The sequence below is a fragment of the Trachinotus anak genome, unplaced genomic scaffold (genome assembly GCF_046630095.1).
Source record: "Trachinotus anak isolate AG129_WGS33_773 ecotype Australia unplaced genomic scaffold, CSIRO_AGI_Tana_v1 ptg000011l, whole genome shotgun sequence".
Lineage (NCBI taxonomy): Eukaryota > Metazoa > Chordata > Actinopteri > Carangiformes > Carangidae > Trachinotus > Trachinotus anak.
In genome coordinates, this window is record NW_027273862.1 from 23,201,559 (window position 1) to 23,215,878 (window position 14,320).

General features: G+C 41.9%; 1 protein-coding gene across 4 annotated transcripts in view; it reads right to left on the reverse strand.

Annotated features, from left to right (window-relative positions):
- Positions 1-13,848, reverse strand: part of fbn1 (fibrillin 1) — a 60,973-nt gene extending 47,125 nt beyond the window's left edge. Inside the window, exons 1-8 of one of the 4 annotated variants that reach the window (XM_071489086.1) lie at positions 13,808-13,828; positions 13,543-13,635; positions 13,047-13,331; positions 11,045-11,127; positions 9,088-9,186; positions 8,151-8,246; positions 6,851-6,946; positions 206-403 (exon numbers count right to left, since the gene is read on the reverse strand). In XM_071489086.1, the coding sequence (XP_071345187.1) occupies positions 206-403; positions 6,851-6,946; positions 8,151-8,246; positions 9,088-9,186; positions 11,045-11,127; positions 13,047-13,249 (775 nt within the window). In that variant the 5' untranslated portion in view covers positions 13,250-13,331; positions 13,543-13,635; positions 13,808-13,828. Of the gene's footprint in view, positions 1-205; positions 404-6,850; positions 6,947-7,770; positions 7,917-8,150; positions 8,247-9,087; positions 9,187-11,044; positions 11,128-13,046; positions 13,389-13,542 lie in introns of those variants that run through there. The other 3 variants (XM_071489084.1, XM_071489085.1, XM_071489087.1) reach the window with 3 other exon arrangements.
- Positions 13,849-14,320: the final 472 nt, after the last annotated feature.

The window sequence follows — 14,320 nt, forward strand, 5'->3', positions numbered from 1 at the left end:
CTGGAGAGGGGATGGTGGGTAGAGATGAGGGGATGACAGAGTGAGAGCGGTGAAGGCAGACAAGGAGGGAGAAGGAGTTAATACGGGCAGAGAGAATAGAAACAACACTTTACTTAAAGAAGGAGAGGGGAGGGAGAGTGACAGAGAGAAAAAGTAAGAGACAAAAACAAAAAAAGAGACAGAGACGCTAAGGAACAGACTTTACCTTGGCACGCCCCGGTGCGGTGGTTTGGTATGAATCCTCTTCGGCAAGGGTGAGGTTGGGCTGGGCACATCTCGCAGGGGTGACCCCATGCCCGTCCCACTGTGGCACAGCACAAAGTCTTTGTGCACACAATGCCTGTGAGCTGACCTTGACACATCTGGTTTTTCACAGAGGCAAAGCATGGCCCAGTGCGGTAGTCTGCAGAGACAAAGCAGGAATTATTTTTTGGGAAAATGTAACTACATTTTGTTATTTCCAGTACGTACAAAATGCAAAAACAAGGTTTGGTGGCTACTCGAACACATAAACAGAAAGAGAAATTTGAAAGCAGAAAAAAATTATATTGGTTGAACTAGGATTGATAAAAAAAATAACAAAATAAAAACACAAAAGGCTAAAGCCACTGCTGAAAAACCTAGAACCTGAACTTGTTTCTGTGAGTGAAAAACTGTCTGATATACACAAACAGAAATGCTCAAAATAAAAAGTAATTTTGCATGACATCTACCACACACTTACATTAAATGTGATGAAAGTACCGCTGAGAGAACAGTAACACACTCCATAAAGAATGCATTGTCCGTTCTTGGCATTTTAATCGGTCTGGCTCTCAGGTGCATTGTGCGTGTGTGTGTGTGTGTGTGTGTGTATATGTGTGTGATAGAGAAAAACAGAGATAGGGAAGAGGTCTGGAAAACCTTTTAAAGTTGTGTGGGCGGCTGTGCAGAGTAATAGACACTAGCAAAAGTAAGCAAGGACACCAAGACAATGAAAAATCAGTCTGGTGCGCATATTATATGATCATCATTTCTATAGTTATGTGTATTGTGTTTTAAGGCAAAATGCCACATTTACCACATACTGGTAAATTAGTTTTCTAGTAATGCACGATGTAGGGAATAGCTCATCGTCCCTCAGAGCAGCAGAGCCTGACTGACAGTGTATGTCTATGGAGCACAGTAGGTGATTTCCACGCTAGCTGCACCAGTCCAGAATTAAAACTAAATAGCTTATAATAAATATGAGCTCAAGAGTGTGAAGAAAGTCCCTCCATCAAGATTCTTCATCCCTCCTCCCCTTCAAACCGGTTTATACCTTATTCCCTTGATCCCACTGCTTGCATGCATCTAACCCCTCACTTCATCTTCTATCCAAACACCACTCCTTAGTTGCAAGCTCCCTGTGGATTTAACAAAATCACCGAATCTTATCAGGTGAGGGATTGGGAGATGGTGAAACAGAGATAGGGACGGAGAGAAAGAGAGAGGGTAAAACTCATCCCTCCTAAAAGAATCTGGCCAAGATCCAAATGCAAAAAATCATTTCCACATTTCACAGCAGACAACAGACAGCGAGAGGAAAGAGGGAGACCAGTTCCAACAGCGCAGTCATTTAAAACAAACGAGACATTGTGCGTTTCCCGTGTGGACCGGGGCCCAGCCCAAACCCGTCACGTGCACCACAGCCTCCACGGTCTCTCTGCCTCTGGCACCAGCACTGTGTGAAACAGAACTGGGTCATCTCTCCTTCTCTTTCTCTCTCCCTCCTGCTCAGGCTCTACTGGAGACCAAATGCTTTCGATTCTTAAGCCTACGTCTCCTTCCACCCAGAGGTGGAACGTATCTAAGTATATTTACTTGTACCAGTGGGGGAAGACATATTCAGATCATTTACTGAAGTAAAAGTACCAATACAGCAATGAAAAAATACTTAATTACATTTAAAAGTCCAGAAGTATTGGCAGCAAGTTACTAGTAATCTAGTTACTACTCGGAAGATTAAACTCCAGCTACAACATTTAAGAAATATTTCCACGTTTTGGGAAACATAATGAATTTAACTATTTCCTACAAATTAAACAAACAAGGTATAGGTTACTAATTAGTGAGGTGCAGGCAGGTGGAATTGTGTTACAGAGCTGGGCTAACTGTTGCCTCCTGTTTCCAGTCTACATGTGTAACTAAGCTAACCATCCTCTGGCTCCAGCTTCATATTTAACATTGGTATTGTTCTTTTTTATCCAATTCAATGCAAGAAAGCTAATAATGGCATTTCCCAAAATGCCGCACTATTCCTTTATAGTTATCAGTCATTTACATGTGTAACACTCTCAAAGGGGCCACTCTGCAAAATATGTACTCTAAATGTTTTGGATGCAGATGCACTTTAACTTGCAAAGGAATATTATAAAGTATTTTGACTTTGACTTCATTAAGGGATCAGAATTATTTTTCTACCACAACTTTCATGTGGCAATATTCAGCTTTGAGATAACAAACCCAACCAGTTGCCGGTATTCTGTATCTGCTGCAATCCTACATAATGTGCCTTAGCAACAAAGCAATACACCGTACATAGGAAAAGCTATTACAGGAGCTATGGAAACTTTTTACATGGCGCCCATATAAGCTGAGAACAGCAGATGGTGTAAAGAACTGAAGTTTCTCTTTTCATCAGATTAAGGTTGATTCTGTTATCACTGTCAGACTGCCTCTCATAATCCATCTGACATAATACCTGCTTATTACTGCTGTTTGTGGAGGAGAGCATGCACTAAAAACATAAAGATCTGAGCATGAAATAAAGCAAATACAAGCACAGCACTTAAACAGTCAGCTGAGGTAAACAGGGAGAGGCGGACAGCTGTAGGGTGAAAGTGGTGTCATTTCATTCGTCATCTTACTGTCTTTCTGTGAACTGCATACAGCTGGGGGATCCACCCATGTCCTGTGCATCTGGGAGCAATCGCACGTGTTTGCACACAAATGCACTCAAACACACTCACTCACACACACACACACACACACACACAGAATCTCAGCCACCCCTCATCCACAGTCTAGCCAGAGATGATCTCAAAAGAGACCAAAACTTGCAAAAAAATTGCTCTTGTTTTTGTTTTACTGCCCTACTTTCTGAAACACGTTTGTATATTATCATAGATGCATCAGTGTATCAATATGGGAACAGATAGTTCGTTTTGACTCTCATTAGCGAGCGATTTCATGTCTGTGAAGTTACTTTTGGAACACAATAGAAATGTTGACTTCCTCAATGACCAGTGAGTTTATGTGCAACAACAGCCTTGGTGTGAACAGGAGGGAAACCCGTCGGGAAGTGGGTCAAAAGAGTTTCCTGGATTAACTCCAAAACTTTTGTACACATGCAGAAAAATCCATCCACCTTTTCCATATCCACCCTTTCTCAGTCTTTCCTTTGCAAATGGTGCTCACAGCATCCATACATGCCTTAACATATGTGTAATTTGTGCACATGCATCTGTGAATGCATACACTATGTGTGTTTCCATGCATGTGTTACAGGGTCTTATATCTGGGTGGGTCTTTCCCTACTGGCCTGTCGGGAGATTTCTCCATCCTCCCAAGGCTAACAAGTTGAGCACACACTGAAACACACACACACACACACACACACACACACAGAGGCACACACAAAGGCACACACTTGGTTATCTACCTACTGAGGTTTGCACTGGGCTAGAAGAGATCCTGATAGGGGAAAGTCAGTGAGGCATTAAGAGACAAGAGAGCCCCTCAGCTGACTGACCAACTTCCAAGTTGTGCTCCGGCTGCTGACTTATTGACTGTGTAACTCACGTGTTGCCACGTTTCAGGCCAGTCTTTCACCACCATCCCAAGTGAACTCAATGGCGTCATACCGAAAGCTCGTCTTTATTACTCCATAGCTAAACGACTCTGCAGCAGGAGCAAAGAGCCCTGCATGCAATCAGCAGCAGTGTGGCTGGATCTCACCAATCCCACATTCCAACCTAAATCACATTTGTAACCAACAAAGAACATGTTGATGCACCAGGCTGCATTTTTACTGCAGTCAGCTGTGCCTGGTGGTGGGACCACTGGTCAGCAGATCACCAGTCACTTTAGCAGCAGACAGCTCAAAGTCACACAACTCTGCAGTAGTGATGTGTTCAGGTTGAGCCTTGATAGCACCATTTATTTCCCCATCCAAGAAATGCTCCAGGGCCAGAATGCAGCTACTTCTCCCCTGGTCAGATCACATGTTTGGGGAAAACCTTGTGGTCTTCCTAATGTGATAAGATCAAGCCATAATGGGGCACGGTTCTGTAAACAGCATTAAAAACAGTGCAGGTTTGTGCATGTGCACATGGATGTGTGTACACACGTACTTTATGCATGTGGTTGTGTTTGTATGAGAGCACAATGGCTTTCCCCTGAGAAGTGATGGATCCCAGCCAAGGAAATTCCAGTGAAAGTAACTTAACCCAAAATGCCACTGTATCCATTGGCCTACTTTCTCTAACTGTCTTGGTGTAACCAAAGGCAAGATGAAGGACCAAATAACTGATCAATTTATAAGGTGTCAAGCACTAAGTATTTCCATTATTGAGCAATCTCCTGACAACTGTTTGGATTAATAAATCAATAAACTGTTGTGATAATATTTAGTCAATAAAATGCAACAAAATCATAAATAGTGCCCATCACAAGTCCCCAGAGCTTAACATGACATTTTCAAACGGCTTGTTTTGTCCAACCAACGATCCAAAACCCAGAGATATTTAATTAACAATAATACAAAAACAGATAAAGCAGATTATCCTCCCATTTGAGAAACTGGAACCGGAGAATATTTGCTAAATAAATTACCGAAATGATTAACCAGTAATCAAAATTGTTATGATAAATTATCTGTCAATCAACTAAACACCAGACAGTATATATTATACTGTTATATTAGCCACTATAGAATATAGTGCTGAATACAACATTTTGCATTGCCCAGTTCGGACATATCTAAATCCTGGATTTGATGGAAACATGAAATCCACAATGACACAGATGTTGCAATCAACAGAGGAACTCGCTGGACACAGATTCAGAGTTCGAATAGAGTAAGAAAAGGATTATTGTCAGCTCTCTGGGAGGAGAGGTGGGTGGAGATGAGGTTTACGAGAGGTAAAGGCAGAGGGCTGGAGGCTGGTGAAGCAGGACTGTGTTGGGACGAAGGCACAGTTATAAGCGTGGCTGGATGACCGACGGGCAGACACGGAGACGAGCAGGGTAGCAGGCAGGCAAGGGAGGAGGGTTGAGGGAAGCTGGCAGCTGGTGAAGCAGGACTGAGGTGGGTTAAAGGCAGGGCTGTGAGCATGGCTGGCTGACTGACTGATCAGCAGGCAGGGAGACAAGGAGCCAAACTGGCCGAAAACAACAAACTGGCAAACCGGGGTTGATATACCGCTTGGTTCATGAGTAGATGGATTACAGGTGTGCATGCTGATCAGCAATCACAGAGCCAAGAGAGAGAGAGAGAGAGAGGAGCGTCACGCCCATGACACACACACACACACACACACACACAGACAGACAGACAGGGGAGCACAGGCTACACAGGGGAAAGGGAAATACCAGAAGCAGAAGGAATAAACTGGAGGCATGGTAACAACTGGGACACCTCACCTCAATTCAGTATACTGTGTTAAGATGAATGAATGAAGATGGAAGCAGGTTTCCAAGCAGCTGTTCTCAGACACACACACACATACACACACACACATACACACACACACACCAAAAAGTATGCAAAAAGTTTCACTCTGCTACTATAGCAGACAAGAAACGACCATTCATAAATCAGCAGACAGCGAGTGGCCAGTTTGCATGCTTGTCACCTTACGTGGCAAATCAACGTTTTAAAACCAGATGTGGTCAAACTCCTTGCCCGTACATCATTCCTTCATCAGAAATTATTATACAAGACACACCAGCAGTGTTTCTGAGATTTCTTGTATTCCCCAGAAAGTATGAACATCTAGAAGATAGTGTGTGCTTCATTTGAATTCAACAGCAGTCTCACGAACCCTTCAGCCAAGCTTCCACAGGAAAGACTGCAAACTAAAGTCACAACATCAAGAGTGCTTCAGCAGATAAGCCCGGTGCCAACCCACCAGGCAACCAGATAGTGTCTTATTAGTTACAGGGTTACAGATACTTAAGTAAACCAAAGGACAAATCCTCAGCCAGACCCTACTGACAAGCCTCTGAATCATGGCCTTGTTAAAAGGGACGATGCTAATTAGGAGCTCTGCTGCCAATCCAAATATTAGCTTTACAAGGTCACCACGTCGACCTCTATAGGTCATCACTGCCACAGTCCCCCCAGCACATACACAAAACACATGCTTGCATACGCGCACACTTCACTCACAAACACAGTGCAGGCTGCCCACAGTTTGCGTGTGCTTGTATATTTTGGAGCCTTTGCTCACATGTGCCAGAGAGCAACCACAGGAGGTTGGGAGGTCTTCAGTTAACAAACAGCACACATTTAGAAAGACATTACATTCCCCAGAGCGTCGTTTGAGAGCAGATGTGGAAAATAATGGTCATTTCTGAGCTCAAGCTTCACATGCAAATGTTCCACAACAAACCACATTCCTGGAGCCGGTGGCATGACTAAGCAGGAATTGTCTTCAGTCACAAAAAACAACCGCCATTCAACATCGAGTCACGTTTTTACAAAAGCAGCACATGTGGCTTTGAAAACACACTTCAGCAGCAGTGAGCAGTGAATGTAGCACACAGAGACAGCGTGATGTAAGATGAGTGAGAGAAATGCTGAGTCCTGCGGTGTGGTGCTCATTACCTCTCTCACACTGGGCCCCGGTGAAGCCGTAGGTGCACACACATCTGTTGGGAGCCACACACCTTCCTCCATTGAGACAGCCATTTTCACAAACCGCTGGAGAAGAAAAGAGGGAAAACCAACAATGACATGAGGACACAACTCTGACTTTGGAGGAATTTAAAGGATATTTCTGGATTAAACAAAGTTTGTAGTTTTTGCCATCATTTCTGTTGGTTATAATAACATTGTGGTCACTAAATTAATTACAGAGATCTGGGAACATGATGACATCCCTAAAAAGAAGTCAAATGGGGCAAGAAACCAACAGTCACAAAAAAGCAGATTAGGTTATCTAAATTAATATATTTGAAGGTCAAACCAAAAGTAAGCACACACAAAATGCATTGCACACACAAGTGCACAAGGTCAAAGTTTGATCAGGAAGTTGGTCTGTACACTGTGATTGATTTGTAAAAGAGTTTAATTATTTCCAACTTCATCCTAGTTTTTTCTACCAAATAAGTTTGGCTAACCTCTGGGTTTTTGGTATCTGACCATCTGCCTGCTCGCGTGTCTTGACCCGTGTTCTTTTTAGAAATGTTGCCAGGATCGTGTTTCAGCAAGTTAAGTATTATTATGAACATGGACCAAAGATACAAGACTAACAGTGCCAGCAAGCAACTCTGTGAGTCTGTACTTGGGCACATCTGTACCTGAGCTGCTAAATACTAACACTAGCATGTGCACACAATGTTAATGTTAACATGTTTTTGTTCAGCATGTCTAATGCTTATATTAATGTTCACCATTTTACTGTATCATGTGCTAACATCTGCTAATTAGCACTAAACACATTCTTAAAAGAAGAAATGTTAGGAAATATTGGTTTTATAGCATATCTTTAGCATATCATTAGCACATCGCTCAGTTTGACTAACCTGAGGGTTTTAGGTATCTGACCATCTGACTGCTCATGTGTTTTGCCCCTTCTTCTGTGCCATTGTCACGTCTTAGAAAATTAAGTATTATTATGAAAAAGACCCAGAGCTAGAACAAGACTAAGAGTCTGCAGCCATGGTAGCAGCTCTGTGAGGCTGTACTTGGGCACAGAACGGTTGCTAAATGCTAACACTAGCATGGGAACATGCACACAGTGCTGAAGTGTGTGCTAACATTTGCTAATTAGCACTAAACACAATCTTAAAAGGAAACATCTTGGTAAAAAGAGATTTTCTAACATATTTTTGTCATAAATACATTTAAATTGATGTTAAAATACGCTGATAATGTTTAAGTGTGGTATTTTCAGGATCCTTACGTTGACCACAGTGGTTTCCAACGTAGCCTTTCTGACACAGGCAGTGGTCCTCAGCGCATGTTCCCCCATTCATACAACGAATATTGCAGTGTTGGACTGTGGGCAAAACAATGCAAACACACAGACATACACACAGAGCAATGTTGGAGTTAAATTCAGATTGCACAAACATACACTTGCAGATTAGATTTACAGCATAACCAAAATGCACTTTAAAACATGCTTTCTTGAAAGGCACGTTCAGATGTAATTTCCTAGAAATTTATGGTTTGCAAACAGATGAGCGCACTGGTTGAAGCTCTGTGAGCTGCGAGAGAGCAACATGGAGGAGATGTTGACTGTGGACGTCTTCCAAAGAACACACACACCAAACACACACAACAACCCACGAGATTGGCCGCTATTTGCCAGAACGTGATTGCACCATATATCAATTGTTGCAATCTTGAGGCAGTTTCAGGGGATGTTTTCAGGAGATTCTTTGGCTTAGTATCTCATATTTTCATACCATACTAGTTAGTGCTCATTACTCATGATGAGGAGAAGAAAAAAGGATTCAAAAGGCACTCAAAAAATCTGAGCCAAATACAGACTCTTTCATTTCTATCCTACAGAGGAAAAGATATGACAAGGCTGCATATTTTCTCTCACTGTATGCTGAAACTTTTGTCTTACAGCTCCTTCATTTAATAAAATGCACAGACAGAGGTGTGGTCTAGGCTGTGCTTTCCAAAAAAATACTTAAACATACATTCCTATTTACATAAATCATAACATTAATATGTTTATCTGTTTGGCTAAGTACCAGTCCCCCTCCCACCCCCACTCCCTGCCCATCTATGTACACTAAATCTCTATAAACCCATCAAGTTGATGACAGCAAGCTTCAAGAGAATTCACTGTGTATCATGGTGAGAAAGGGGAGGTGCTGAACGACCTGATTTGGATCCACAGGATGGGGCAATCTGGCCGTTGGGACAGGTGCACATGTTGGGTCTGGAGCAGAAACCATCTCCACATGTACTCCGGCAGATCGCTGCAAAGAGGAACATGACACTCGTTCAAACAACATAAAAAACCTCCTCTGTCAGGTGCATGATAAAATAAAAGTCCAGTTCTCGGTTTATAGCCCCAGGATCCTTCTTGATTGTGCGTGAGAGAATATTTATGTTATGTATCTGCTGCTTGTCAGCATGTCCGCTGCAGGTTTTGGATTTCAGGTTAGAATTTCATTTGGTGCAATTTAGGCCATGATCTAAACCTCATCCTGACCTCTCATCTATAATATTTTAAAACTCAAACAGACCACAGTCCAAATATGGTCAAATCTTCCTTTTAACCATCATCATGGTTAAGTTATAGAGGCCCACTTGGCAATGGTGTCTTGTTATTTTCTTCTTTGAGTTTTGATGCCATAAATGTCTATCAGTTGGTGTTTTCAGTTGGTGCTGGGTGTTTTCGTTCAGTTTTTCTCTTTCCCACAGACTGTTGTTGGCATGGACGCCTGCCCCCAGCTCCCATCAGGTAGAGTCCAGCCACTGACCCCTACTCCCTGAACCCCACTGTTAAACAATGTCATTAGAGCCGCGACAGGCATCCTGCCAGCTGACCGGCCAGACCACAATCACACAACTCTGCAGCCTCTCAGACCTTCCTGTCTACTAAGGGGAAAGAGAGAGAGAGAGAGACAGAGAGAGAGAGAGAGACAGAGAGAGAGAGAGAGTAACAGGAAGAAAAAGAAACCACTGACAGAATACCAGAGTAAATGCACCTAAATTAAAATAAAAAAAAATGAAAAAAAAATAAAAATGACCAATTCCCACTTGTTTTAGGTCATGTTACTGGCTCATCATTAACCACATTAAAAATTGCTAATGTTAAATTACTGGGTGATCCAACACCTTTAAAAAATTAAGTGGTAATTCATACCTGAGTAAAATCCCAGAACGGACAATATCAGACAACAAAAATTTTTGCACATCTTGAAATTAGATAACTTTTGCATTATTTTTTGTGTACTGTATATGCTGAGTTTTTGGTTGTTTTTTTGGTTATTTATATTACACCACTCTAATAATTCTAACTGTAAAACTGTCATGTAGCTTTATACAAGTGGACCGTTAGTGTAAGCTTACTTTTTCGCCTGTTCAAACTCTGGATGATCTGGATGCAACAAGACTTCTGAAAGTGTTGGCTGTCATTATTATTAGTGTCTGAAAACTACAGTCCCTGGCTGCTGTGATCTATTGGTTTAATGCGACAGACTCACTTAACAAGTGCAGGAAAGTAAAGCAAACTTATATACTCATAATAACAGTGAATTTTATTCTTGCTATCATTTTGACAATGATCGAGAAAGAGGGTGAATACATTTATAAATCAAACATTAAAACCTGGTCCGCAGGAGTCACCTTCCTGTTGGATCTTTTTATAACAAAGTTGGAAATTTCAGATTATGTAACATGCATTAACTTTGCACATCAGGGAGCTGTAACTAAGGATGATCTTATCTATTAATCTACCAATTATGTTTTCAATTAATGCATTAGTTGTTTGGTCTGCATATCAGAAAAGAGTGAAAATTGAACATAATACTCCCCAGAGCTTAAGTTGATGTCTTCAGAGAGCTCTGTGCATTTGACCAATGGTCCAAAACACAAAGACATTTAGTTTATTACAATACAAGACAGGAAATGCTAACACTGAGTGAAGCTGGTGCCATTAAATGTTTAGCATTTTTGCTTAAACAGGGATACAAACAATTAATCAATTATCAAATTAGTTGCTGAAACCTACTGCTAGTGATGATGATGAAGAGCTCAAAGTTCTACCTGACCTGAATTTATAACCTACTGCATAAGGAGCACTTGTTGAATAATGGAGGTGACACTTACGAACGATGCACTGGTTTCCTCCAGTCAGAGTCTTCCAGCCTGGGCAGCAGTAGGCGTTGTTCCTCGAGCCACACACATTTGGTCTGTGGAAGACACATCATCATAAGGTCAATAATCCATGTTAACACAGTTCAGATCACTCTCAAGTCAAATCCATTTTGTTTCTATAGACCACAATCACAGGTTTGTCTTTGTGGCTACATGATCTGTACATCAAACAACACCCTCTGTACTTAGACCCTCAATTGCTCTCGACTGTTCGACAGAGACTACACATGCTGTAGGAGCAAATCTTCAGTTTTTTGACTCTCTGTGCAGAACACTTCACCAGAGGCAGCAGGAATGAGGACACATTGCTCAAGGACACTTCAGCGGGATGGTGATTTGCAGCCTGACCAGTTGTCCAGGCAAACGACCAAAATTTAGCCATCATGAGCTCACCTCCGAAAGTTCCAGTAACACTTGTAGCAATACCAAACACAAAGCTCATCCCGAAATACCAAAGTTATGTTTTCATAGACACATCTTGTTTTATTTTGTTTTTTGTTTCTTCTTTTTTTGTTGTTTTTTTGGCTCCTGAGCCGATAATACAAACCCAAGCCTACTTATACCTCCTAATCAGGGGTGTTATTAGTTTCAATTGATAAGTAATTTTTTTCTTCCTTCTGAGTCCTAAATAGCTAAAAATATATAGTATTCCACCAGAAAAAAGTTTAAAGACAAGTTATGGGTTATTTTTTCCCACCCATGCAATTATCTCGTGACCACTTAAAGTCATCTTGCGACCTGCTCTGGGGATCCTGACCCCCAGGATGGGAGCCACATACCTATGCTATGGCTCTCTTGCTACTGTCGGGCGTGGCCTCGCATGTAGCATTTGGCACTTCCTGATACTATTCCTTGGTGAGGAAAATATTAACCTGCACAAGGTGATGATGAAAAATATTTAATCTGATATTGAAGTGGATTCTTGGGTCACCCTGTCACCTATGGGTCTGTGACACGATGACAAACACTGGGCCTGTATTAACCCACAGGTCAGTGTATCTGTTGGACGGTCTAACCAGACAGATCCATGAGGTGAATAATGAAGCCTGATGGATATCTGAAACATTCTTATAGTGGTAAGTCAACGTGACACAGTATGCAGCCTGTATGCACTTCCTGCCTGTGAACCCAGATGTTCTGATAAATTAACTTTAAGCATGTCAAATAAAAATGCCTGTGGAGAATGCTCATTGAGCTGTCTACTGTGTGACCTTCATCAGCTGTTTGCTGTCATCACTGGACACAGACATTTTGTCTTTTCTTTCCTTTTCTTGCTCTCCCTCTGTCTTTCTCTCTTTCCCTGCTCCCTCTCTCCTCTCCTCTCTTATTCACATACACATATGCACACACACAACCTCTCCAGCAGTGACCCACTGTGTACAGCTGCAGATGTGATTTATCCACAACTGGGGTGTGGTGTTTTTGGCCAGAAAGAGGATTAGGCTGTTAGTCTCTCTCTCTCTCTCTCTCTCTCTCTCTCTCTCTCTCTCTCTCTCCTTCTGCCACAGCCACACACGACCAATGGCCTCCTTTGTTTGGATGTAATTTATTATTGCAGTCAGCAGGAATGTGATATTCTTGCCAGTATTTAATTACTAAACTTTGCTCCAAACTTCCCATCATAGACAATGTCATTCATGGGTCTCAGTCTGCCTTATTAAAAACACACACACAAGTGTTTTCTGACCTTCAGTGATCATGTAGGACCAGCAAGTTATACGTGAGAAGAACAGACACCTGCTCCAAGCCAACATAAAAGCACATGTACAAAGATGCTGATTTAAATAAAAAGTTGGGGTGGGAATTGGCATTGAGAAGAGAAAAGAAAAGAAAAGAAAAGAAAAGAAAAGAAAAGAAAAAAAGAGTAGAAAGAAAAGAAAAGAAAAAAGAAAAGAAAAAAGAAAAGAAAAGTGTTCCTAAATTGGACTAATAGGGATTATCATGGTCACATTACCCTCTGAGGACGTCTGTCCCTCCCCGCCTCTTGGCCCTGCTGGCTCTGGAGTCGGTCTGCTTGGTCACCAGCTCGCTGTCCCCGGTGTCCACCACCTCTGCAGCGTCTCCAAGCTCGGCGCAGAGCGACAGCAAGGCCACCAGAGCCACGGCCAACTGCAGCAGCCGTCCTCCACTCTTACTGTCCGGCATATCCACTCTCATGTGTACAACTCCAGTGCCCGGTAGAATAAAAGTCACCTTAACTAGTCTCCCAGCCCCGTCGACCTCTGCAGTGGAGTCAAAGCTGCAAAACAATTTAAAAAAAAAAAAAAAAAAAAAAAAAAAAAAAGTGCAGGAGATGCTGCGCACAAAAGAAAAACAAGTCAGAGAAGAAGCTGGTATGATATGACTTCTACTATTCTGAAGTTAGAAAATCATTCAGCTCAGAGTCGCAAAGGCATGCAGTGTAAAAATGATAATGTGCAAAAGTGCGCACGACTGAGTCGTTGCTTTACCTTGTCTCCCGAACAGGAGATTCGCCTCAGACCCGACAGAGGACTGCTTCACTTTTACTGGCAGGTATTGCTGAATAAACGTTTAGAAGAAAACTGCGGAGAAGAGGAAAAGTCACTCAAACCTGCGAGCTGAGCTGAGCTGCTATAAATAAATGCGCATTGTAACTTTTGGACTCTGCTGGTGCGCATCCAGTTGTGTGTTGATTTTACACAGATAAGTCAGAGGAGCTGATGCATTCCAGAGGATGAGAATGGCAAAACTCACTGAGTCTCTCTCTCACTGCAGAGCTCTTTCCTCATCCCTGCGCTACTCAACTTTCCCCAAAACTTTTTTTTTTTTTTCTTTTCTTCCCCTGCTCTCGCGATACAAAAGCTTGAGTGCAAATATGCACAAGTTAAGTTCTGGATCTTCAGCTCAGTCTTTTAACTGTTAGGATAGTATTAGAGTCAACACAGAAGTGGAGAAGAGAGGGTTTTTTTTAGTTTTTTTTTTTTTAATTTTTCTTAAACAATGCACCTGTTCACTCTGTATTATAAAACGTGGCATGTACCACTTCCTAACAAGGCATGCAACTGGCAGCAAATGGCTGATGAGTTGTAACTTGTGGCTTTATCAGTGTTAATAGATTTATAGTTATAAATGTTGGAAGCCTTCATAGGCCCTGGAAAGAGTCATATTCACTACTGAGCCTAAAGCTAAAAAGACAAAGCAAGCACAAAGCATTTTGCCGGAGCAGAATAAAGAATTGCAATAGAGATTCTTCATAATCGGAGACGT